At 41.6% G+C, this 26,431-nt stretch overlaps 2 protein-coding genes across 2 annotated transcripts; both read left to right on the top strand.

The window, feature by feature from the left end:
- Positions 1-10: 10 nt before the first annotated feature.
- On the top strand, positions 11-5,550 carry krtcap3 (keratinocyte associated protein 3). The gene is made up of 6 exons (XM_077519898.1): positions 11-193; positions 1,431-1,615; positions 1,697-1,756; positions 1,844-2,041; positions 3,412-3,546; positions 3,648-5,550. The coding sequence occupies exons 1-6, from the start codon at positions 181-183 to the stop codon at positions 3,717-3,719; spliced, it is 663 nt and encodes a 220-aa protein (XP_077376024.1). The 5' UTR covers positions 11-180; the 3' UTR covers positions 3,720-5,550.
- Positions 5,551-5,959: 409 nt separating this feature from the next.
- LOC144017909 (frizzled-3-like) lies at positions 5,960-26,382 on the top strand. Its single transcript, XM_077519894.1, has 11 exons — positions 5,960-6,111; positions 7,699-8,483; positions 21,083-21,279; positions 21,350-21,652; positions 21,743-21,905; positions 22,781-23,080; positions 23,158-23,409; positions 24,598-24,746; positions 24,822-24,936; positions 25,026-25,189; positions 25,253-26,382. The coding sequence occupies exons 2-11, from the start codon at positions 8,196-8,198 to the stop codon at positions 25,437-25,439; spliced, it is 2,118 nt and encodes a 705-aa protein (XP_077376020.1). The 5' UTR covers positions 5,960-6,111; positions 7,699-8,195; the 3' UTR covers positions 25,440-26,382.
- The last annotated feature ends 49 nt before the right edge of the window (positions 26,383-26,431 follow it).

The following is a 26,431-nucleotide window of genomic DNA, read 5'->3' as shown; positions in this document are numbered from 1 at the left end:
TTTGTGTCCAGGCAAGTTTTGTTTCGGCAGGTAAGCGTCAGGTGGGGTCTGTGACGTCATGCCGGAAGTAGATGCAACTATCAGTGGGAAGAAGCTGGTCGGAAAAGTTTCTCGAAAATAAGGTCGTCGGTCCATTATCTTTTTAGTATCCAAAGAAAAACACCTGACCGAGAAGGAGATATGTGTACTTTTGGTGAGTTATTGTAAAGTTGAACGTACTGTGTGTCATTATTGCTTTGGACGGTTTGGATATATTTTGCCCGCGTTAACGAGCAGGCCCAATGCGACGAAATAACAATGTCGGTCAATAAAACGTTATATCGTGGATTATACTATCTATAAGGCGTGCACTCATTCATTCTGCCGTTTCTACTACTACAGAAACTCAAAGGCACATGATCAGACATGAAAGTCCTCCGATTAAAAAAAAAAAAAAAAAAAAAAAAGCAGTCCCCCCTCAGGGAGTCGATGAGACGACAAAGGCTGTAAAAACAAATAAGCTTCATTGTTGTGGTGAAACCTTCACATCTCATTAGCACTCATTTGTAATGCGGAATTAACATGTGGATTCATGTAAAATAATTGGCCTACTTTCGAAGAGGAGATGTAGGTGAGTCACTCATCTCTTCAAATCTAATTGATGTATTTGTTGTGTATTGTTTATAGTTTTTCACAACTTGGAAATACTGCACTGTGCATAATTTCTTCCCTTCGGCCTACAGTGCAGTTGTTTTAAATTCCCCACTGCAAACTACACTAATATCTTTTTAAAGTATTATTGACTATTTTAATGTTATTAAAATTCATTTTGAATCTATTCACGTGTAAAGTTTCTCTTTTTAACCCTTGTGAGGAATCAGCAGTTAAAAGAAAATGGATGGATGGATGGATAATACCGTTTTTGTTTTTTATTTTATTTTTTTTTGTATTAGTTTGCGCCAATTCTCCAGCAAAATCCTGAACGTTTTCATCTACAACCTCAACTCATTGCCAGTCAATGTATATTAAATTAATTTTCACTTGTGACTGGCTCGTTTATGGCATTAATACATCCATTTGGGTTTCTTATATTTGTCCTCCTTTATATAAAAATATATTCTGAGAATAGCACCATTAACCCAGTTGTAAACAGAAATTGTTATACTCAGTCAGATACACATGGCTAATGTTCATAACTTCTTTTAGCAACATTTATAGTATTGCTGTAATTTAAAAAAAAAAGAAGAAAAAAAAGATGCTTGATATGATTAGTCACCCAATAGTTGTAGCTAATGTATCCTGTGAGTATTTATTTACTCTTTAAGATACAGTACATGGCGTCATTAATAAACAAAAAAGAGAGACAAAAAATAAAAGATCAATATTTTTCTATTAAATCCAAATGTGCACTTTAAGTCTGTTTAGCATTTGGCCTGTGTTGTTTTTTGCAGATAAGGAAAAGGGGCCGAGGAGATTGATGAAAAAGGGCTTAGCGCTCATCCTGGTGGGCCACATTAACTTCATTCTCGGCGCTATCGTCCATGGCAGCGTCCTGCGACACATTTCCAAACCCAGCCAAGAAATCACCACAGAATACACAGCAGCTAACATCATTTCTGTCACTTCGGGTCTGCTGGTAAGTTCGAGTGTATTGTTTGAAAATGTAATAAAAGACATTTACTCAATTGTCTGTGTTCTGCTGACGTCCATATTTCAGAGCATTGCCACTGGGATCATCGCCATTGTGGTGTCGAAGAACCTTCGCGTGTTTAAGCTGGTCAGACCTTGAATTGCAGCCTTCATTGTTTTGCCAGCCCTTATCACACGTTTTAAGATGTTGCGTCTGTGCGTTTCCACTTTCCAGCACATTGGACTTCTGCTAGCCTCGTTCATGAACGCCCTTCTCTCGGCGGCGTGCTGCGCCGGCCTCCTCCTGGCCATTGGCGTGACAGTGGCACATAACGGTCAGGGCCTGATGCGAGGGTGTAACGACACGGTGGTGCCGGCCAACGCTCGCTCTCCCGTCAGCGCGCAATGCCCGTTCGACACCACGCGCATTTACGTGAGTCGCGAATCTCTTTTTCAATGTATTAAGACGAGAAGAACGGATAACTTTTAGACCAGGTGTCCATGCGACCCGCTTCATTCTTTAATCAGGTACAACGAACATTTACTGGACATTCTCAGGAGTCCTTTAATATTTGTGTTAAAAGAAAGAAACAGCTGTGTATATATATTTTTATTTTTTTGCCATCGAGTGGCGAACTGATAGAATGCTAATGACCTATGTTCGAAGCTCATGCATTTTCAGCACGGTGCCTCTACTAACGGTAGCAGAAAGATGGCGACAAAACATGTCAGCCTCCTGTAAGGTCCGGCACGACCTATGTAATACAATTAGCAATTACAAGACCTACAATTATATTTAAAAAATATACATTGATGTGATATAACATACTTTTTTTTGCATATTACTGAAATTAATAGTGTTTTGTTTTGTTTTCGTAGAATGGATGAAGATTGAAAAATCATTTCTACACAGTGTCCTTTAATGTAGGATTTTTCCCCAGAATTGGTTAACATAATTGTATACATTTTACTGTAGAATAATGAGACTAAATGCATTATTTTTTTGTTTATTTTGTAATTCTGGGATTAGCTTTTGATGTGATTCCTCCTCAATGCTTATTTGTTTTTGTTTTTACTTTGTTTTTGTTATTTTTCCCCATATTAGTAATACAGGTTTTATATGCGCATCATAATTTCAATCTTCAATGTGCTTGACTTTGTGCTCTTCCTTCTGATTTTGTGCACTTTGGTCACAAGGGGGCAGTATAATTGTGGGAATGCCGAAACATTCCCGCATATGTTATTGTGATTTTTATTCTCCACACTTTTTAATACTTCCAATTTACATTGTTCAAATTTCAACAAGCTTCAGAAATTCACGCCTCCCGGGGTATATATCGTCTGACTCCACATTACTTACAGTATTTGCACAATTTAACGTTTAATATCAACTTTTCCCCATTCATTTTCAATGGGACAGACGTTGAACTTTTTCAAGTATCACTTTCCACGCCCACTTCTATACATATAATATCATCATTAACAGGTGTCTGAAACTGCTCGGTGCCACATTTGGTAAAAGCACATTGTCCAGTAATCAAGAAGTTATAATTTTATAATTTATCTCTTAATTTACTGCATAAGCATTCCACATGCATTCGAATCTTAGCATCAGCTTTTAGCATTCAGCTTTTAACATTCCCACGCAATTTCTCCAGAAATTGCACTTAGTCTAGTACATAAAACAGTACACAAAGAAGACTGAGACTGTAGTAATATTAGTTGTTGTTTTTTTTGTTTTTTTTTGTCAATCCCAAATGTAAACCCTGTGAATTGTCCCCATTTTATTTTTAATACATCTAGGACACCACCCTGGCGATATGGTTCCCCAGTGCTGTGTTGGCAGCAACGGAGTGTGGCCTTTCTGTATGGTGCTTCATTGTAGGACTGACTCTCAGGGGCCTGCTGGCCTGTGGAAAAACCTACTACAAACAACAGGTGCGTGCGTGCGTGATGTTTGAGGGCCATAAAGTGCTGTAAATTATTTGTCTTCTCACACATTTCCTTTTTAAGTTCCTCATCATACCTTTATGTCACAGATGGAGGAAGAGGCGGAGAGCTCGCCACACAGCACGCGACTGATTGGCCAAAATGTCGACCCAGATGCCTGATGGAGAAAATTGCTGGAAGTACAACATTCCATTCTTTCACATCCTTAAATCTTGAAGTAGTTGGGGCATTTTTAGTTGATACGCAGTATTCAGGATCACGTTTTAAGTTTGCTTTGACTTGTCAATATCCTTTCATGCTGTATTCAATATGAAGGAATCCAGTGTACATTTTTATTCATGTTGAAGGGTTTGTTTGTTTTTTGTATTAGCGTAATTAATTATTAAAATTATATGTGTAGACATTACAATTGTTAGTATTTTTGGTGGACATTTTGAACCACCCGTCAAACCTGATCTGGTGTACACCAGTTACGTAAAACGGGAGTGTATTGCTTTTGTTTTATTGACTCATGTCTGACTACTTTATGGACCAGACTGACATAATATTTGCCTTTTAAAATAGCTTGGACCCATTAAATTACACTGAATGGACATGATTTATGTGAAAGTTTGGTTTGCGTGTTTTTGCTCACTTTGTAACCTGAGCTGTGTTGACCACAAAAACATCAGGTCCGTTTAAAGGAAATTAAATAAAACACTCAAAGTGTTTACTTGGTACATATTTGAGTTTGCGCATAGACAGACTATTGAGCTAATACAATTAGAATTTCTATCACTGGATGAATATCCATCCATCCATTTTCTTGACCGCTTATTCCTCACAAGGGTCACGGGGGCTGCTGGCGCCTATCTCAGCTGGCTCTGGGCAGTAGGCGGGGGACACCCTGGACTGGTTGCCAACCAATCGCAGGGCACACAGAGACGAACAACCATCCACACTCACACGCACACCTAGGGACAATTCGGAGCGCCCAATTAACCTGCCATGCATGTCTTTGGAATGTGGGAGGAGACCGGAGTACCCGGAGAAGACCCACGCGGGCACGGGGAGAACATGCAAAGTCCACCCAGGAAGGTCCGAGCCTGGACTCGAACCGGAGACCTCAGAACTGGGAAGCGGACGTGCTAACCACTCGACTACCGTGCCGCCCCTGGATGAACATTTGTCATATATTTAATTAAATGAGAGAATTGACCTTCGATTGACTGGCGTGTCGAAGCAACAGCGCCTCCTCTGGTTGACTTGTTGTAGTGCATGCCGTTTTGCAACTTTTTACAGTTATTCCACACAATCGATGGATGAGCTCATATATTATTAGTTTATTTGTAATGTTTTGTATTATTGGATAATATCACAAGACTGAAAAAGTAAAAAAAAAAAAATCCATGTTTAGCCTGTGAAGATTTTAATTTGTGCATGAGCAAGTACAGTGTCGTGAAGTTGTGGTCATTTGAGTACTCGCTGAACACTATTTTTCGTGTCAAGAGGTTGAACCAGTATGTGGGCCAGCAGCCTGAGCATTCACAGACCACGCACACGCACACACACACATATACATCCCAGTGACAGAGAGGATCACATCAGATCAGCCATGAAACGGTTAATCTAGTGCTGTGCTCAATCGTGTGGAAGGGAATCATAGCACGCAGCACTAATCCTGACTGTGTGAGGGATAAATATTGACATTGTGCTGCCTGATACAATCACTCAAAGATGATCTGTAAGGCCCCGTGCCATCAGGCTCACTTTGAGGTCAAATAATCAAAAGACGAGTGCTAATTATGAAGATGTACTCCCTCTACTGTCAGGACTATTATGACTGATGCCCAGTAAACATTTTCGTTTGGTACTCTTTGTTTTTGTTTTTGTTTTCACATTAGCAGACAAATATACTGTACATTAATTTTGAAATTGATTTGCTCCATTGAACAGATGTTGTGGACAGAGACAGCTACTGTTTGATCATTTCAATAAAAATATTTGTAAGCATTTTCTTTTCCACCATTGCTTGTGTCTGTAGTGTTGTGTGTGCACTAATTGTAGGAGTCACCACTCAACTGTTTATCTGAAACTTGAGTTTTTGCTTGCATACAAAATAAACATTTATAAACGTACAAAATCATCATCCACGATATTAATGCACAGTCTATAATTTGATCCAATAGATTATCGAAAACTCATTAATACCATTTAATGGAACAAATATTAGTTAAGTTGTAAATTCTTCCGATAGTGGTTAGGCCAACAAGGAATACTTCTCTGACCCTGATCCGCCATTTTAAAATATGGGCTACTGTAGATAAAATGATCATAAAAGAATGTGGCTAATGTCGAGCTAAAAACAAACAAACGAAGATATCGGTCAAGTCGACCTCTCTCCTTGCGTGTGTCCGCGAACTGTCCACTCCAGCGGGGGCGTGCGCGTTCACGTTGATTGCGCGCTCCCGCTGCACGCGCTGCAGCCAGGCAGGCGAGCAGCGGCGGACAACGACTGGAGCGCCGCAGTGAACGGAGTCACCGGTGCACTCGGACCTTTTTCCCCATTGCGAGGTAAAGTGTGGCTATTAGCAACTATTTCCGCCTACTCTGACGTCGCAAATGCTTTTTTTTTTTTTTTAAATGGCTTCGTGGCGCGGCGGTGTCACGTTCACGCGACAGCCATTCCCCCATGATTGATGTGCTTCCACACGGAGCGTGGCTCGTCAAACCACCGAGGACCCGAGTGGGCAAAGCGGCGCCGAGTTCGCCCTTTCGAACTAGTCACGCTGAGCCGTTGAAGGTTAACGAATGTACGTGGGCGACAGGTAGCGCGCTTACGGAGGTGTTGTAGTCATTAGCATAAAGGTAGGTACTCTATCCGGACAACTTGCCTCACGCTTAAAGATCTACGGAAGCCTGCTTGGCGCAGGTGTCCTCTAATTAATTACGCACTTCGTTAGCGTAAGTTATTTTTATAAAGTTAAAACCAAAATGGTTGAAAATTATGCTCGAGTCGTGGGGAGTGTTAGTGTTGCCTGGCCAACCTCACACAAACACGAAAAGCTTCGAGGTGTTGGAGGGGGGTGTCCACGTAATTTATAAATATTTTATTTCTAAACTGTCTTACGTCTGATCCAAGTCGTTCTGAGAACAGGTCTGCCCCACCAAGTGTGTTTGTCACCAAGCTGTATGTGAATTGAGCATGATGCTAAGTTGTCTTCTAGATTTCACCAGGATATTAAATCGGCGTTTGTTTTTATTGACTAGGGCTGAACGATTTTGAAAAAGATTTTAATTATGATTTATGATGCCATTTCCCCCCTCCCAAGATTCTCTTCTCATGTATGTTTTTTCTTTAATAAACACAAGCAATAAATCGGTAGGTAGTCTGTATTCCAACGAACCACATCAGACATATACAATATATGAATGTTTTGGTCTTAGGTTTGCACTAAAACAAAGGTTTGTTGATCATGAATTACTGCGAAAGACAGTTTATGTACTTCAATTAGAGTTGTTACCTACCCAAGAATTTTGACTTGCTTGTCTTTTAAGCGTTCACTACTACTTCACAAAATTCTACCAAATGATTGTGCCGTAAACATACTTTAAGTCAGTGATTCATAAACGTAAATACAACAATAATGCACGCAAATTTATGGCTTTATCACTTCAACGTTGTATGTTTCATGGACTGCACTGAAGTACTGAGCTTATCTGGAAACTAAAATAAGTACAATATACATATGGATACCTCAAAAATTGTCACAGACCCCAAAAACGGCACATTTGCATTGCATTGTCAAAGAGAGCAAGCCATTTTCAACGCTTTAGATTGGAGTAGTTTGTAAAAATGACACCCACATGTGGAATGAACAAAAGTATAGATTTTTGAAAAATCTATATATATATGTTTGCCAAATTGTGACCCATTAGGTTTCGGCCTAGCACCGAGCAAAGTAAATGAAAGACCACCAAAATTTCAACCTAAGTGATTTTGAAAATTGAGTTGTGCTACATTGCGATGTTAATTTGAATTTGATTCATTGCCCAGCCCTAATATTGATGAAGGCTTGGTTTGCCAAGCAATGTAACCTGACACAAAGCTTGTTTGATCATTGAGCCTTCCTCTGTGTTTGTGTGTTTCTAAACCTGCAGGACCTGCTCAAAGAAGCCAGAATGCGAGGGACCTTGAAGATAGTGAAAAATCATTCAGAGGAGGAGGAGGAGGAGGAGATGGATATCACGGCCTTGTGTGTTTTGTTGAGGTGTTGCTGGAGGCGAGGTTGAGCAGACAAAAGAGGGACTGACAACCCAGATGAGCTGTTCTCTCTCCCTCACTGTCACCATGGAATAAACCAGGAGGTGGAGAATGCTGCAACATGCTTGGTGAGCCAGTAGCAAGCGGCGGCGCAATCTGAAGGCTGAAAGTAAATAGTGGAGAACAAGAGGCGGCTTCTTTTCGTGCTGCTTTGTCTTGGTGCGCCAATCAGTGGGGCCTCCATCTTCCTCCATAATGTGCCTCTTATTAAGAGGTGGGATTCTTCTTTTGAAATCCCCACTGAGTGTGGACTCGGTTGCCTCCAATGCAAAGAAGCCTTAAACCAAAGCAACGCATAACGCGATAGTTGATAGTCTGGCCTCTCTGCTGTTAAATGATGCAGGGATCATTTCAAAAAGAATGTACGAGAGACTACAAGACTGCACCCATGTCCCGGAGACAAACTGTCTGTTTTCCCCATTTCCCCGCGCCGCTTTTCCTGCTCCTCATATTCGCGGCTCCTCCGGCTGGGACCATACACATGGAGGCCACGGAGAGCCACAGCGAGTTCAGCTGTGAGCCCATCCGACTGAGAATGTGCCAGGATCTGCCTTACAACGCCACCTTCATGCCCAACCTCCTCAACCACTATGACCAGCAGACGGCCGCGCTCGCCATGGAGGTACGTTGCTGCATTGTGTCGGCGTTCTGCGAAATTGGATAGCCGCCGCGGGGTATTGGTGGTGGGGGGGTGAGGTGTAATTACAGCGTATGCGCAGGTTTGTTGGAAACTGTAAAGCAACAGCCTGCAATGTTTCACGTTGTCGTGTTACGCACCTGCTGAAGGGAAACAAAAGAGCTCAAGAGCTCAGATGTGATTACGCATGTGAAGAAAGAGGGGGGGGGGGAAAAACTCAACAATGCAGCCACAACCAATTCATAGTCGACAAATTGGTGGGTTTGCCCGGAACGCGGGTGTTGTTTTCATCACTGTATTGATCTGTGTCATGAAGCATTGTAATGTCCTCTGCAAACACAATCAAATAATCCATCATTCACCCTTAAAAGGAAAAAAGAGTTGCTTTGCACAGCAAAAAAAAAAAAAAAGGCCGGAAATTTATACATACAGATATTGGTTTTATTCGCTGAATACATCAGTAGCATTAGAAGATATATTTGTCCGCATAATAACACATTTGCAATATGTCAATCCTACTAACGTACAGCTACAGAACGTTGAGACTGTTAGCCAATCCAAAACGTGTACAACAGGGGTGTCAAACTCATTTTTGTCATGGGTCACATCGGAAGTCATAACTAGGTTGTCTTTGGAGGACCGGGATGGTAAACCCAAATAAATAGATGATCGCATCTTATGACATGAACACAACAAATTGATTAATAACTAGTTTTTAAATCACAATAATAAATACTGAATAATTAATAAATATTTCATTTGTTCATTGCTAACAAAAAATGTTTGCAATATAAAAATTAGGACAATTTTAAATTTTGGTATTTTAGTGCATAACTTGCTTTTGCAGGCCACATGTAATCTTGTGGTGGGCCAGAGTTTGGCCCCCGGGCCTTGAGTTTGTCACCCGTGCGGCACAAAGTCATATAACACCCCCAAATGGGAATCAGAAATTGATGCAATTATTTCTGAATGTCACACTTCTTCACTTCAAATAAATTAGTTACAACCAGTCCAAAAAAATGCGGACGAACAAAGATGCGCACGCACAGTCACACAAAGGGGACATCACAAAATGCCGTGTGTGCGCTGACAAAGGGTTCAAAATTTGTCAAAATTATTTGTTTAAACATGTGTGTTGATAAAACATATCCTAAGTATCAGTAAAATTGTCAAAACTATTCCTAGAACTTGATTAGTGGTTTCACAATTTTAAACAAATGTGCATATATATTGACTGAAGTCAAATTATTTTTACAGTTTTTGTACAATGATCTAAATGCAGTTGAAACTTGAGCATTTTCAGCTAAAAATTGAGGGGGAGAAAGCCGTATGTTTGACCATTTTGAATGATAACAGAATTTTGGGGGTTGAAAAAGACTGATTGCATTATTGTTAGTCTGGAAAAACGACTTGCCTTCAATGTGAAGGTGCGTGCACATGTGCAGGTATATCACCCTCCCAAAATTAAATAACATTATACTCTAAATACAGAATTAAAAAAAATCAGCTTTCAAATAAGACCATCATTTTGGTACATGATTGTATTTGAATACACATTCCCCCAAACTATAACCGCTGGCATAATATGTAGGCCACTTGATACATTCTGTACAGTTTTCTTGTAGTCAGGCATTGAATATCAAAGAGGTAAGAGCAGGTGATCTGCCCTCGTCATGTTACTCGTCTGTCTTCCAGCTACATGTTCCTGCCGCCGGAGACATGCATGGATGAATGCGTGCAGTCACTGAGGCGCGAATGATTTCTTCTTGAATGAGAAGCGTAGAGGACGGTCACGCAAGTGCCACCTGGGCGACGACAACCGCCCAAATGTGTGGTGGCGTGAGAGCGGGCAATCATCCACTCGCAACAGCCATCAATATCGTATTGCGCCTCTTTCGTTCTTAATTTGTTAGTCACTTGAGACAAAAAAGGTGTGGCTGATTAATAGTCACTAATTACTGTTTGTGCGGGAAGTGTTTGTTTTCACCACAGGCGATTCGTTCTCTCTTTTGAGACTACTCAGTAAACCTGATTATTATGTCAAAGAGATTGTAATACAGGAAAGCCCGTTTGAACGAGAACGTCGTGCTTTTGTGTTGTTGTGACAATTTTCATCCTGGTCCCACTAGTGCGCATGTTTTGTCTACCACTCGCTTGTAGTTCATAGGATGACAAAAACAGCCGGTTGAATTCAACCTGCCTCCAGCTGTTCACGTTGCCATATTGAATGACGTTGGCTGAAAAGCAGATGAATTTGGACAAGGCTATGTTTGATCTCGGGGCCATTTTGTCTTCAGTTGACGTGGAGGAGGAGTCACAAAATCCGCTCGTCAAACTGACGGGGTCCTCCGTATTGCATGTTGCATTATTTTCATGCATTGTCAAAGGCTTCACTCAGCAAATTAACACGAATTCCCCAACGGCATGTCCGAACATGGCTGACTGGGGTCTTTGAGGAGCATCTGTTAATGAACTCCCTTTGACCCACACGACCATGTATCCTTGTAACAGACACTCCGCGGCCCTCCTGCCATAAAAAGAGACAGCTCTGTGGAAATGGCAGAGCTGCAACTTGAACCCTGCGAGTTTTCCTGCTCAGCTCTGTTTAGACCCGACACTGTAGTCATGCTGGGAGCACTACAAGATTTTTGTGTTTGTGTGTGAAGAATTATTCACTAGTATCTGCTGCTTGTTTGGAAGTTTGATGCCACCATCTAAGCGCCTGTACATCAAAAATGTTGCTGTCTTAAAGTTATGAGCCCACAGTCCACATTTATTAAGTACACTAAATATATATATAGATGTTTTGCATCCTACTGACGAGCGAGGCTAACGGTATACTGGTACTAACCGCATGTGCGAGAGTGTTGAGGAGGTTAATTTTAATGGTGCCAGCTGCCATCCTTCACTACTGCAAACTAGCTGCTAATCTCATTCTCAGCTCTACAATGAAGACATTGATTTTTGATTTTTTATTTTTTTTAACCGCCCAATCTGCCACAATAGTCTTTAAAACCTGAGTTAAAGAGACGTCAAGCTAAATGGCTAAGTGCTTCTATAATGGCGGCTGGCTGTGCAAATGGTGAAATTCTGTCTTTGGGAATACGTCACCACAGCCAGTCCATCCATCTGCCGTGGTATTTTATGGTTCCCAGTGGGTGTGCCGTAGATTGGAACAGTATTTCACTTGCATGTACTTTGGATGTTGGAGATTTAGATGGATTATATTCTACAATCAGGAAATAGATCTCACTTGAATAATATGTGAGATTTCAGTTGTGAGCTTTCAATAGTGTTTGCTGTTTACTTACACAAAAATTACATTTAGAGGAATTTTTTAGTTTTTGTCTGATTTATTTACAGGCAATAGTATTGTATGGGTAAATAACTATCAACAGTCTGTGGTATTTGGATATTTAAAATATTTTATTTATCTCCCCAAATATAAGACAGACGAAAGAAGAAGAAGAAAGTTTGAGCTCTCATTAAATTAATTCTGTAGCCTGTTCTGTTATTTGATACATGTACAGTGATTAACTTTCACTACACGTCTTAACATATTCATCATGTTTTTATTTTTTTTAATTAATTGTATTAAAGTACATTTTTCACAAATAAGAAGACCTCGAGAAAGACTGACATGTTTTTATTGTGGATTGCGTTAATTTTTATTATTAGTTAATTTGATTAAATTGAAGCTTTTGTAATTTATGCATTCTATTACAACCTTACTTTCATGTTGTGAGTTAAGCGCATATTATACAGAAACATCTTGTCAAAAAGTTTGGAAATCGTTCTTATGTTCATTGAGATATTGAATAAAATTTTTAAATATTTAGAAGGCAGTGTACGCATATATGCTGAGCACTGAATAAAATGTTTGTTTGTTTTAATTCATTCATTATCCACACATTTAGTGGTTGTGTATTGCATTGGTTTCATACTTTGATTTTGTGACACAATAGCTGTGAAGGAAAGTCAAATGTACTCCCATTTGACCAAACATTATGAAACTAATTCACAACGTTCATGTACTGTAGTGTTAAGTCACTTGAATTCGGTTTCAACAAGACATCTTACAAGATCTTTATCTTGTCTTGATAGGAGAGCTTGTTAGCATCTAGAAATACGGAGATAAGAAATTATATTTCTACTTCTCCTGATTCTTATTTTCTCCTACCTACACTTTTTTTTTTTTTTTTTTTTAATATATAACTAACTGCAGATTTTCAACCTTGACACCTAATTGTGTGCGACTGCAGACAGGCATCCTTTCATTCAGGTGGGTTCCGGTTACATTATACACGAGTATCCATTTGACAGTAATGGCATGCTAATGTGGTTTGGAAGAATATGATGCCCCATTAGGACTATTGAGCTGAGCAGGTCCTCTTTCTATCGCACTTTAAATTGACAGTTCTCAACCCAACTCATAAAAAAAAAAAAACTGATACAATTGGATGATTGACAGGAGGGCAGTTATGTAGTAAATCAGTGTTAAAAGACACTTAAGAGCTTTTCTTACCCCACAGGACCACCCATGACCATTAACTCTGCGTACATAAGACAAAAGAGCTCAAGGGATCCGATTTTTTTTTTTTTTTTTTTAAACTAATACTTTGAGCTATTCACTAGATCGCAGTTACAGTCGGTGTTCTGATTTATTTCAAGTTTACAGCATAGAGATATTTTGTTAGTTTGCGCTCTCGTTGAATGGCAAAGCTTCTGTTGTTGAAGTATTACAGAGACCTGAAAAGATTTGTAATGGGAAAAGGACAAAGTGAGTGCAAGATAATTCTTCGTGCGTTGGACCCGAAAGTGAATTTAAGGACTAAACGGGAGAAAACAGTGGCAGAGTGACAGGTTGTGTAAAGTCTTTAGAGCCCTACTGTCTCCGGTGTTTGTCTTTCTCTCAGCATGGAGCCTGTCCTTCAAAATACAACTTGCTAGGCTTAAGAAGGGCCACCCCGGGGCCACGAGGTCCCCGCAATAGAGAGCCAGCTTGTGTGAGAGAGTTCACGACTTGTTGTGCTGAAGTGTGGTCCGCTCGGTCTTTTATCCCATTGTGCGCGAAAGAATTGAGTTTTAAAACGTGCCAGTGGTTTTCTTGCCGTGTGTGTGTGTGTGTGCGCGCCGGGTACATCTGAAGGAGGCGGACTATTCAACCGAGGCGAGGACAGACAGGTCCTCATCTCGTTTAAATGTTCCCGTTTATTCCCGTCGAACTCTTGATTATCATGCTCATTCTCACAGAGTCTATTGAAGCTGCCAGCCCAAATGAAGCAATCATTTATTTATGCCCAGAACAAAGGCGCTGCCTGGTGCTGCTTTTTTGGCAGACTGTTCCCATCGGCATAGCTGCCACTGCCGCTTATCCGGACCCACAATGGCAAGTTAAGCGAGATTTAGGGAGACATTGTTGAGCTTTTTCACGGCTGAAACGCCGTTCTGACGCTCAACAGGCCTCGCTGTCAATTACTGCTTTCCAATACTTTCTGGAATCTGGGCTCGCTTACTGTACAGCATTACAGACAGAGCTTGTACAAGAGCGCATTTACTTGTTCTACTAGGGGAACTGTGTAATTTCTAGCTGTTCCTCCAAGAAACAACAGTTGAGGACAAGATAAGTAATTCAAATCAAATTACATTGGAAGAAATTGTTGAAATTGAATGGCTAGCTGCCACAAGCTAATGTTAAACATGGTAGAAGTTTGTTTCAGTAACTTTTAGTCAAATCACGCTATGATTTCAACATTAAAAAATCCCTAATAGAATATGTCCAGCCATGGTTCTCGTCATCATATTTTTGAATCAAATATTTATGCTTTGAACCCCGATGGACTCTGTGCTGTTGTCAACTCAAGTCTACTGTAAGTGGAGTCCTGCAGTGTTCAGCTTTGGTTAAACACATAAATAAAGCTTATCCATGTCTTATGGACTTAATCTGAACCCGTGACCCAGACTGGAAAATAACAGTGTGTGGGTGTGTGGGTGTGGGTGTGCACACGTATTCGTGTGCGTGCGTGCACATGCGCTTAACCCTTACAGGTAAACGCAGCCTCAAACTAGCATCTGCACTGTCATGTTTGTTTCCTCACGCAAGTTGGAAAATGTTGTCAATTCAGATGTTTTACTTAAAAAATTATATCATACTGAAGCGTACAGCTGCCAATGTGGGGTAAACATTTTTGGCTGTCGAAAATATGTTTGGACATAGTCGTAAAAATGATTGAACGTACTCGCAAATATGTTCGAACGTACTCGCAAATATGATTGAACGTACTCGCAAATATGTTCGAACGTACTTGTAGGCTACATGCTACAAAGTTAGCATACCTTCCCATAATGCCATGGCGTATTATTTGCGCATGCGTGAGTGAAAACAGAACCCCATTTTTAGGCATTTGTGCCACATTACCAATTCATTTGAAAATTAAGTAGACAAAAACCGGTGTTCATTCGTAACTTTTACGATTTATTATGTCTGCCATGCATGATTTAGGTTGGTCATTTTTCGCCCCATAATGCAATGGGGTATTACGCTTGCACACTTGAGTACCACAGCAATCGAGTATGTTCAAACATATTTGCGAGTATATTCGAACGTATTTGCGACTATGTTCGAACGTATTTGAGAGTATGTTCGAACATATTTCAATACGTTCGAACATATTTGCGAGTATGTTCGAACATACTCGCCAGCCAAAAATGTTTACTCCACATTGGCAGTTCTGCGCTTCCGTAATTTCACCCCCAAAATACTGCAGTTCCTTTATAGTTAGTCCTTTATAGTTAGTGGTAATCGGCTTCAGCACGTCACGATGAAATCGATCCATGTGAATGTCAATTTGATTGACAGATTGAGAGTCATAAGGAAAATATTACAAATCATAATGGTGCAAAAATGCTGCATCCCTGTTCATTATTCACCCTACACATTTGCACTCATGAAGACCGAATGTGGATTTATCAGCAGATGGGCTCACTAAGACAGCTTGGATTATGATGGGATGTGCGTGGGTGCTATCAGATTCATCTCCATTTTCAGCATCACTCCTCCATTACATCGCTATCATTTCAGATGCTTCTCGTACAATCTCATGGCACCATGGGTGCAGCTTTTTTAAGGGAGTCCTGCTGCAATTGTGCGCGCATGCTCGTCCTTTTACCCTGTTATCATCCAAGAGACAAGGGCCTGCTGGAACCGCCACATCACCTGTTGCCATGGCAGTTAAATAGGCAGGGAAGGAAGGGCTGGAATGGAAGAAGGCAAACATGCAGGGCGGGGAGGGGAGCAGGATAATGAGCGCATGCTGAAATGAAAGGGGGAGAATATTATATAGTCCAACTAGTCAGAATTTGAAATGTTTCAGTTTGGGTGATAGGAGATGAATACCCATTTTACTTGCAGTCCAAAACACTTAACATTAAAGGGTTCAATAATTTGGAAGCCATATGGTTGACTTCATACAGAATTACTAAAACTTGTTTTCCCCCCGCTTAAGAATGGCCTTAAAATAATAATTGTAAAAGAGAAAAGATTGGCAAAGTTAATGAATACTGATGTTAGTGGGCTAAAGGAGGTGGACAAGTGCATATCCAGTATAATTGCTGGGGTAAATGGGAGGGACGCAAAAGACGAGCTGAATAAAGGAAGAAAAAGATGAGGAGGAGAAGGAGGGGAAATGAACGTGAGGGGGAATGCCATTATCAGCTTTGTCCGGCCCTCCTTACTGAAGGCTGGATGGACATGGATAAGAGAACAAACGAATGAAAAGCCGAGAGTGCGAGAGGAGGCTGCTTCTTTTCCTAACTCGCTTTTCAGTGATTAGTGCGCAGAGCATCACGGTGGCCTCGGTTTGTCTGTTCTCAGACAAGCGCCTGCATGGATACTGCCACTCAATTGAGAGAATTTTGAGTGTCTTGTTATTGTTAGACACATCAAATGGAATGATATAGACCTCGGGCTGCGTCATAATTGTCTCTAATGCTCATGCACTGATAAAGAAGGATGTCCAAAATTGTTAGGTGGAACTGAAGGGGAAATGTGTTTTAATCTGGTCCAAACGGTGTACCGAGGTGCTAAAAAGCAAGTGAACCTCCCTGGAGAATGATGCAGCGAGGCAAAGTGAGGTGCGTTCTGACAGAATTTGCACCGCAGGGCCTCACTGACAGATTCCTCGCCCCACTCACAGTGTGAGTCCCTGACTTGCGTAAAAAAAAAAAAAAAAAAAAAAAAAAAAAAAAAAAACTGGGAGGGTCTGAGGTCGATGTCCAGATGGTCTCTACTGAGGTTTAGCAGCAAAAGCTCACATTTTGCTCTGAAATATCCTCTCATGTTTAAGAGAAATATTTTGCATTTAGTCATTTAAATGTGTGGGTTTCATGGATTCCATTTCAGATTTGTCTAGTGATAGGCACAGTGTGTTGCATTAAAAGCCGTAAGAACACTTTGAATTTATGTCTATTAATGCTGTTTGTTGTAATATGATAGCTGGTGGAAGACGCGTGGCTAAGACCATGTTAATGTCTTAAAACTATTTTTTTGTGTGTCTTCAACCAACACTTGAGCAAAAACTGAAGCTTACACTGTAAAATGATCAGACTGACTTTTCGGAACGAATGGCTCGCCGCCAGGTCTGAATTTGTTTCATTTGAAGGCTTCAAACCAATCGTCTGTCATCGTGATTGGACGACAACACAAAAGCTGCTGTCGACTTTCAGGAAGTATGTGTGTGTTTGTAGTGTGTGTCATTCTCACACTCTGAACAGAACACCTCTTTCCAATCCATTTGACTCCCTAATCCACTGGCAAACCACCACCACTTTCTTCCCCATTCCACTTCAGTTTTTCGCCCGGTTTGCCACTCTGCCCCTCGCCCTCGTTCCTCCTTTCCATCCTTTCTTTTCCTCCTCCCTCTTGACAATGTGCATGCGTTTGTGCTCTGCTGACAGACTGAATTCTCAACAACTTGCTGTAAGCACCTCATCAACACTTACAGCAATAATACCCTCGGGCCCAACAGACTGCTCAAGTACATAATGTGAAACAACTCATAAGTTCTCCTGTTTGGGTCGATACCACATTGCGCTTTTCCTCGCCACCGTGGGTTTTGTTGTTTGGTGAAAGGTGTCTTACAATATTGACAAACTCAAAAAGTACCATTTATATTAGTGGCATGGAGTTAGTCCTGTTTGTAACTAAATTTATAACATTTTTAGAGGGAAATCTAACATTTTTGAGTAGTGTTTTGCTATGTTCTAATATAGAGTCCATTAAGTAGTGTTTGTTTTAACTGGAAAATAAGTGTTGGTATTTTTTCACTGCACTTCTCATCACTTAACTGGCATCTCTCCCTTGGATTCCGCCATTCGACTTTTAATTATGTGCCCAATTCTCTGGCTTTCTTTCTTTTCATTTTTACTTAAGTTTTTTTTTCTTTTTTTCTTCTTCTTCCTGCGGGGGTTCCTCCCCCTGAATATTGTGGAGAGCAGGAGAAAAGAAAAAGAAACTTAATCCTTCCATTGAACAGGAGTTGAACCAGTCAGGGGCTTTTTCTCATTTTCCTCCATGTCAAAAAATCCCAACCTGCTTCTCATTCGAAACGCTCACACTTGCCCCTCACACACACGCGCACACGCAGACACGATTTCTATTACTTTAATTCCACTGATTCAATGGTTTAGCTTGAATATAGCTAGCTAAACTAGCTAAAAGCTCTTTAGTTTATTTCTGTTACTTTAATGTTGCTGATTCATTGATTAGCTTGAATAGCTAGCTCAACTAGCTAAATGCTCTTTTGTTTATTTCTGTTAATTTACGGTAATTTTGAAAATTCATTGATTAGCTCAAATCTAACTGGCTATACTAGCAAATTATTTATATTACTTTAATTTTATAGATTCAATAATAAGCTTGAATCTAGTTTAAACTAGCTAAATAGCTAAATGCAGCATTGTAAAGTGACATAGCGCTAATTGTTATTTCTCTTTGATTTAATGGAGCAGTGACTAAATGTAAAGCTACTAATGCTCATTATCCAGTAGAGCAGTCCTAAAGATATACTGTTGAACAGCGAGTAATCTGGAACTGTATAAATATGCAAATTTACTCATCTTTCACCTTGCTTGTTACTATCTAAATTGATCAAAATGTTGACACATTGCGGAGGTGGAGCTGAAATAACGTTCTAGCTGTTTGAGTTCCAGTTGAATTTCAGTCATGTTAGCGCACACATTGACACAGGAGTCCAGAAGGAGAAACAAGCAGGTGGGAAGCTTTGATCAAAGGAGGCTGCTGCGATAGATTTATGTGATCCTTTCCCCACTATCCCTTTCCTCATCTTTTCATCACTTACTTGGTATTTCCTCTCCCTCGGGCTACGTTTACGGGATTTATGTATTTCACTTTCTCGGTTCTTACATCAGAACGTCTGACAATTCTTTTTAGTCTGGCAGACCCCACCCGACAATCGCAAGCCTTGCACACTTCTAGGCCGGACTGCACGATTGGTCGCGAGAGCAATGACAAACATGCGTGCTGAGGAGAAACGGGCAGAATGGGGACACAAAAAAAAAATGGGAGTCACACACATTTTCGCTGCTTGAGTTAGTACGAGTAGAGAAGGACAAAGGTCCTCTTGCTATGGCCAGTGAGACGCACTCGTGTGCTAACCGTTAAGTGTCGCCTGAGGCAACACGCAGGCGTGCGCTTAAAAGGCGGACAGGCGGGAACGGAACACATCTTGATGAAAATAGATGCTGGGAAACAACTGGCGTAGTGGTGACAGTTAAGGTTCAGTTCATTTCACTGTGTATACTATTTTTAAACTTTCCAACATTTTACTGCTTAAGCAACTGAAGATGAATATGAAATTTTGTGAAATTCAACTTAGTGGTGTTTTCTCATACCACCTTGCCACTATTTATTTTTAAGCAAATTGGAAATTTTTTTAGTATCATTAAGCGACGCCCATCATTCAGAATTTGCTGTAACTTGCCAGATCTGTCTGCAAAATGTCATACTCAACAGCCACCATGTAATGTCGTCAACTCTGTTTGGGGTTTGTCTCACAACTAAAGTTCTCCATGTACATACTGTACATTCTCAAAGATTGCAAAAACGTGTGAATTATTGAGTGAAGATGAGCGCAGTCGTGCCCACATGCAGTTGTGAGCATGAGCGCAAAACTATGTCACGCCGATCACGCACCGCTGCACCCATTTACTGGTGGAACATGTGCAGATCTGGAACATGGCAATTGAGAACGATCAAAACATACACACAAAGCCCGGGTGCGCAAACAAACACGCACAAAAGACGTACACGGTCGCGCGTGAATGGGCCTTCTTTGCACGAGCGCACTTGTACACTGTAAGCTTTTGTCGTCAGTCAATGAAAGTGTAAGTTTTAGCAAATATACTTCATACGCACGTGTGTACGTCGTACACACAGCGGGGTTGCATCCTGGCAGGCATTATGTTTTGTTTCAATGCTTTATGGATTTCATGTGTGCTGTGAAATGCACACAACATCAACAGACCCCAATTGGCCAGGACAAAATACTAGGGATGTAACGATACAATGTTATCACGATATGAAGGGCACGGTATGATAATTATCACGATATTGTGAGGAGGTTGGTGATACTTAAAAAAAATAAATAAATAAATAAAATAAATAAATAAATAAAAAAGTCCCAATATTGTTAAAAAACAATGAGCTCATGTTTTAATAAAACACAATATTGTGCTTTTGTACATAACAGCAATGCATATAAACAAACCATTAACGTGGATTTTAAAACTAGACTAAAAACTGGATTAAGAAACTAGCCAAAAGAGGACAAATTGAAATCAACCTGACTTTTTTTTTTTGTTTCTCCGTCAAGTGTTTTCTTCTGAATCCAGACCTTCTCTCTTTTGTTACTAAGAACAAAGTATTGTAGAATAGTCAAATGTTATGCCTGTAATTCATATATTGTAAATGTTAATGAACCCCCAAAAAGTTTTTTGAGTCAGTTTTTTTTTTTTTTTTTTTTTTTTTTTTTTTTAAGAATTAATCAGCTGTTTAATTGGTTTTCTGAATGTTATTCTGCACGTATCAGTATAGGCATCAGTCTTAAAAAAATAAAAATCAGTTGGGCCCTAATGGCAAGCTTGGAATTAATGAAATGTGTGTGGATGGCTGCTATGTTTGTCCAACACCCTGCAATCAGGAACCTCCCCCCCAAAAGTCTGCCTTTGCTGCATCAAAATGATGTTTGCTATTAGGAGTGCCGCTCTACATTTTTCATGAGCTTCCAAATGTAGATCGAATACTGAGACGTGTTGCTGTCACACTTCAGCCTTGTCCTTTTTCATTTGGTTGCAGATCACATACAAATTTATTCGTACTTGCTTGCACGCAAACTGTGGTCAGCATACCTGTTTGTGACATATTTGATCTTGCCAAGCTGATATTCATGACGAGGTCCCACTATTTCACAGTCTTTCACTCGAATTTGATTGTTTTTCTAAGGTGCGCAGGTCAGATAATAAAAAATAAAAAATAAAAAAAACGTGTGTGTGTGTGTGCGTCACAGCCTTTCCATCCCATCGTCAACCTGGTGTGCAGCCCCGACTTGAGGATGTTCCTGTGCGCCCTCTACGCCCCGGTGTGCGTCGTGTACGGACAGGTGTCGCTGCCGTGCCGCGCCCTCTGCCAGCGGGCCAAGGAAGACTGTCAGCGACTGATGGAAATATTTGGACTCACCTGGCCAGAGGACATGGAGTGCAACAGGTAAAGACCTTTTACAATGTCACGGCAAAAAAAAAAACGACATTGACGTGATGGCTCTGCCTGCCTGCAGGTTTCCAGACTGTGACGAGGCGTACCCGCGCCGAGAGGACCTGCAGAAAGGCTCCCAGCCCACCGACCAGTCGGCCATGACGGTCCAGAGAGACTACGGCTTCTGGTGCCCCCGAGAGCTGAAGATCGAACCGGAACTGGGTTACACGTTCATGGGCAGGAAGGACTGCTCTGCTCCGTGTCCTTCCATGTACTTCAGCCAACAGGAAGTCACCTTCACGCGATATTTCATCGGGGTCACCTCCATTGTCTGCCTGTCCGCAACTTTGTTCACCTTCCTGACCTTTCTCATTGACGTCACCAGGTGTGGAAGACTGCTTTGGGTCTGCCACCTTCCTCTTATTGTCATTTATCAAATGTTTTGTTTTGTTTTTTTTCTTTTTCTCCTCGATAGGTTCAGATACCCGGAGCGACCCATCATCTTCTATGCTGTATGTTATGTCATGGTGTCGCTGGTGTTCTTCCTGGGCTTCTTGTTGGAGGACACGGTCGCGTGCAACACGGGCAACCACATGCAGTTCAAAGATTCAACTGTAACTCAGGGCTCACACAATAAGGTGAACGCGCGCCGACATTTCCTCTTCTCAGATTCAGATTCGGTTTATTGTCATTACAACAGTATAGTGCAATCCCATTCAATGCAAAGTGACAATTCATTGTCAGAGAGCATGAAGCAATTTGTGACACTGGTGAGAACCATCAACTCATTTGCTCCCAAAAACATATAAATATGTTTTCTTTTTTTTTCAGTGTCCCAAAGACGTATTTTTACGTTTTTTTGTTTTTTTTGTTTTTTTTTGTTTTGTTTTTTTTACAAAAAAAAAAAAAAGACCTCATTTTAGACTCGCAAAAAGCAGGTCTAAATGGTGGTGCAGGAGGTGTAAAGTGATTGTGGTGGATTTAGCTGACGCATAGACATCCACATGACACAATATATTTAATGTAACTCATTTTAAGGTGAAGATACGAAATTGGCCTTAAGTCTTTTTACAAGATCAAATGAAATAAAAGTCTGAACCACAATATTGTGGGGATTACTTCAAATCAGAGTTTACCAATCTTTTTGGAACTGACACCAGTTGGTAATATGAAGGGCTGCCAGTTTGATGGCACATTTCCTAGAGTAACTAATTTGTTCAAAATACATTTATTTTCAATTAATTAATTAATTAATAATTAATTAATTAGTTCCTCTGGCACTAATCATGTTAATGATTTCTCATAATAATAATCAACCATAAAAGTTCCATATTTGTAATTCTCTGCAAGGGTCTACATTTTCAAACGATCATTTTACAACATTTCTAGGAAATCACAATGTCTCATCACGAGTGAGCTATTTTTAAACAGGCCTGGAGGCTACTCAAGACATTTTTGGACTTCTTCAGGACTGATTGATTTTTAGTTTTTTTTCTCTTGGTCCATCCCACAGGCGTGCACCCTGTTTTTCATGATCCTCTACTTCTTCACCATGGCGGGCAGCCTGTGGTGGGTCATCCTCACCATCACCTGGTTCCTGGCGGCCGTGCCAAAGTGGGGCAGCGAGGCCATCGAGAAGAAAGCCCTCCTCTTCCACGCCGTGGCCTGGGGGCTCCCGGGGACCCTCACCGTGGCCCTTTTGGCCCTGAACAAAATCGAAGGCGACGGCATCAGCGGCGTGTGTTTCGCGGGCCTCTATGACATGGACGCCCTGCGGTGGTTTGTTCTGGCGCCGCTTTGCCTCAACGTGGCGGTGAGTGTGTGTGGGAGGATGAAAAGCGTGAGATGATCCAACAACGTGATTGATCTTGTCTCGCACTTTCCCCCAAGGTGGGCGTCTCCCTTCTCCTCGTGGGCATCGTGGCTCTGAACCGCGTGCGCATGGAGATCCCCCTGGAGAAGGAGAACCAGACCAAACTAGTCAAGTTCATGATCCGAATGGGGGTGTTCTCGGCGCTCTACCTGGTGCCCTTGCTGACCGTCATCGGGTGCTACGTGTACGAGCACGCCTACCGCCGCGTGTGGGAGACCACCTGGATGGAGGAGAACTGCCGCCGCTATCACATCCCCTGCCCGTACAAGGTGGGGGTCTGTCCGCGTGCAGGGATTTGAGGAGTGGACAGTACGCATCATTAGCGCAGCTAAATGCGCTCGAGACCAAAGTCCACAACAGCGGCGGTGTCTGTTGTTGCCTTTCAGCGTGTCCGCCGGTTCCCACACTTGTTCTTCCTCCTCATCGTCATCCTCCCCGACTCCCACTCACTCACACACTCGCTGCCTTTGCTCTGGGCTTGCTCAGTCATGCTCTGCTTCCCCGACTCTAAAAAGGTCTTTGTGTTGTTATGAAGAGCGGCGTTTTTTAGACTCGCCGGCTTTCAAAACGAAATCAATGTGCATCCACGCCAAACCTGCCGCCCACTCGCTAGCAAGTACGAGCTTCGCTAGGCGCTGAATATTTTTCATGAAGTTGATGCGTCAGCCAGTTTGGGACGGACGCGGTAATTGGAAAAGGGAGGCGGCAGGTGCATGTGCTTATGTTAGGCGAGTGTGTGGGGGTGCCTCATAAAAACGGAGTGGGGGGTGACCCCCCACTTATGTCATGGTAGTGCTGGCATCTCAATGTTGCTATGTGTCACTGGAAATTCACCTCACAGGGTGTTGCCAATAAGTGTCTAGTGTGCTATGTTTGCTTTGGGATCATTTCATTAAGTTCCTTTCTTTTCTAATGGCAATGATTAACAAAAACCTACGAAGAAGAAGCACAGGCTTATCAATTATTTTTCTGTCAAGTCCCTGAGGAAGAAGAAATTATTTTGTGCCTCCCCACCAATTCTCTGTCATAAATACACATAGTACAATTTGTCTAATTGTGCATTGTCTTCACTGACCATGATATCGCCACTGCCACCTGCTGTAGCGGATGTGCAATTACACGTTCTTCTTTATTCTTTCAACAGTTCAGCTGTTAGGATGTTTTGAGATTACAAACATTGCACAATTAACTTGTTTAAACAGCATTATAGAAATATGCATGCTCACTTTCTCAATTCATACAAATGTACTGTCATTTTTACTTTACTCCATTCGCATCACAGATGACTTGTCCAATTAACACAACAGTGGTGAACTACTGCCCCCTGGTGTTTATGGCAACAGCTGCAAAGAGCGCAAAAAGTGCTATTCATTGATTCATTCTCAATAATTGAATTTATTATACTTTCCAAATTGTCAACCTGTCCTTCATTTTTTTTTTATGTATGTTTCTGTCAGGTGGCGCAGACCAGCCGACCGTCCGTGGCCTTGTTCCTCATGAAGTACTTGATGATGTTGGTGGTGGGCATCCCGTCCGCTTTCTGGGTGGCCAGCAAGAAGACGTGCTTTGAGTGGGCCGGCTTCCTGCATGGACGTCGACGCAAAGAGTAAGCCGGGCTTATTTGTGACTCCATTTTGAATTGTGTACTGTTTATGCGACCTTTCAAAATGTCCGCAAGCAGCAGTGGAGTGAATGAATCTCGTCAGGTGCTACAAGAGCAGCCCGACTTGGCCCAGTCGCTGTTGCGCGAGCCCAACACGCCTATCATCAGGAAGTCCAGAGGAACATCCACTCAGGTAAATAATTCCCCTGTCTACCTAGCTAGCAGAATTATTAGCATGCTACCATATTAGAAGTGCGTTAGTAATTGTTGTCCTCCCTTCAGGGTACTTCCACTCACGCCTCCTCCACTCACCTCGCTGTCCTCGACGACCTGGACGACCCCCTCAGAAGCCCCCCCGCCCAGCCCACCTCCACCAGGAGCAAAGCCAGCAGCGTCCACAGCAAAGGCAGCTACCACGGCAGCCTGCGGCGCGCTCGCGATGACAGGTACGCAAAAAAAAACAGGAAGTTGACCTCCGCCACTGGTCCGTAACTCCTCTGTCGTATCAGGAGCGACACGGTGGTCTACAGAGGCGTAGAGCAGCGTAGTTTCCACGGCAGCACACCGCGCCTCGACCACCCGCTGTCCTCGCACGGCAGCCAGAGGGACGTGGCCGAGGCCCCGCCCACTCTCATCACACACGGATCCACGGCGAGCGAGAGCCGCGGCGCCGACAATGACGGCACCAGCGCCTAACAATGAGGTAGTGTCAGAAGTGTCAAGAACACGCGTTAACATGTTGACACTTGACTTCATTTTAAGCACACACTCAAACACATTTTTGCTGTTAACAATCCTAAATGGCTTGTCGACTAATTTCTTACTGACATTAAAAAGAAGTCTTGTACCAGACTAGAGATTGATTGTTGGCAAACTTATTCGTACATGGACCTAATGTGAACCTGTGGACCTCTTGGTGTGTTAGTTTTACTATTTTTATACTGTGAACTGTGTGTCTGCGTGTGCGGCCGTGCGTGTATGTGAGAGGGAGCGTCAACATTTAAACTGTTGAGTTGTATTGAACAGGTTGACTGGTTGTTTTGCACTGGGGCGGTAAACAGTACAGATGCATCTAAATTAGGGATGTCACGATTATTTTCACTTGATTTTGAGTATCTACCGTGAAGGAAAATATGTGCACATCCAATTTGTCTCTGTCATGTGCTGAAGGTTGGATCCCAAAGCGCAGACACAAATAAGGTTTTAACTATGAATTCACATCGAGAGGGCGTAGAACAAATTTGACTAGACAAGAAACAAAGAGTTGCACAGAGGGACAGAAAGCAATAATCCAGCAAAACACACACAATTCTCAGACTGCTCCTACAGACAGTGAATCGATCTGATTGGTTGTAGTAAGTAAAGCACTAAAGAATGACATCACATAGGTCCATACATCACCTAAAGGATTAAAGATTGACATCACATAGCCTAAAACTAGTTGAAACTAGATGATGGTTATATCAGTTCAAAACAGACACTTGACCTCAAACTTAACAGGTCGTGAACTCAAACTCAAACTTAACCCAGGCATGACCCCAGACATGACAGTCTCAATTATCTTAACATTTTTCTGTATGGATAAAGGCAGTAGTTCAAATCAAGTGAAAAAAAAAATAATATATATATATTTTTTTTTTTTTTTTTTTTTTTTTTTTTATTCTTCACTTAAAAAGAAGTAAATAGTT

The sequence above is a fragment of the Festucalex cinctus genome, chromosome 4 (genome assembly GCF_051991245.1).
Source record: "Festucalex cinctus isolate MCC-2025b chromosome 4, RoL_Fcin_1.0, whole genome shotgun sequence".
Lineage (NCBI taxonomy): Eukaryota > Metazoa > Chordata > Actinopteri > Syngnathiformes > Syngnathidae > Festucalex > Festucalex cinctus.
The sequence above is the reverse complement of the archived record's forward strand: the minus strand, read 5'-3'. Positions and strand labels throughout refer to the sequence as shown.

Excerpts from the sequence above, each read along its gene's own strand:
- krtcap3 (XM_077519898.1), top strand. Across the intron at positions 2,042-3,411 it reads TCGACACCACGCGCATTTAC|GACACCACCCTGGCGATATG; the intron begins GTGAGTCGCGAA and ends TAATACATCTAG. Across the intron at positions 3,547-3,647 it reads AAACCTACTACAAACAACAG|ATGGAGGAAGAGGCGGAGAG; the intron begins GTGCGTGCGTGC and ends TTTATGTCACAG.
- LOC144017909 (XM_077519894.1), top strand. The coding sequence starts at position 8,196 with ATGATGCAGGGATCATTTCAAAAAGAATGTACGAGAGACTACAAGACT. Across the intron at positions 23,081-23,157 it reads CGCTTTGCCTCAACGTGGCG|GTGGGCGTCTCCCTTCTCCT; the intron begins GTGAGTGTGTGT and ends CTTTCCCCCAAG. Across the intron at positions 23,410-24,597 it reads ACATCCCCTGCCCGTACAAG|GTGGCGCAGACCAGCCGACC; the intron begins GTGGGGGTCTGT and ends TGTTTCTGTCAG.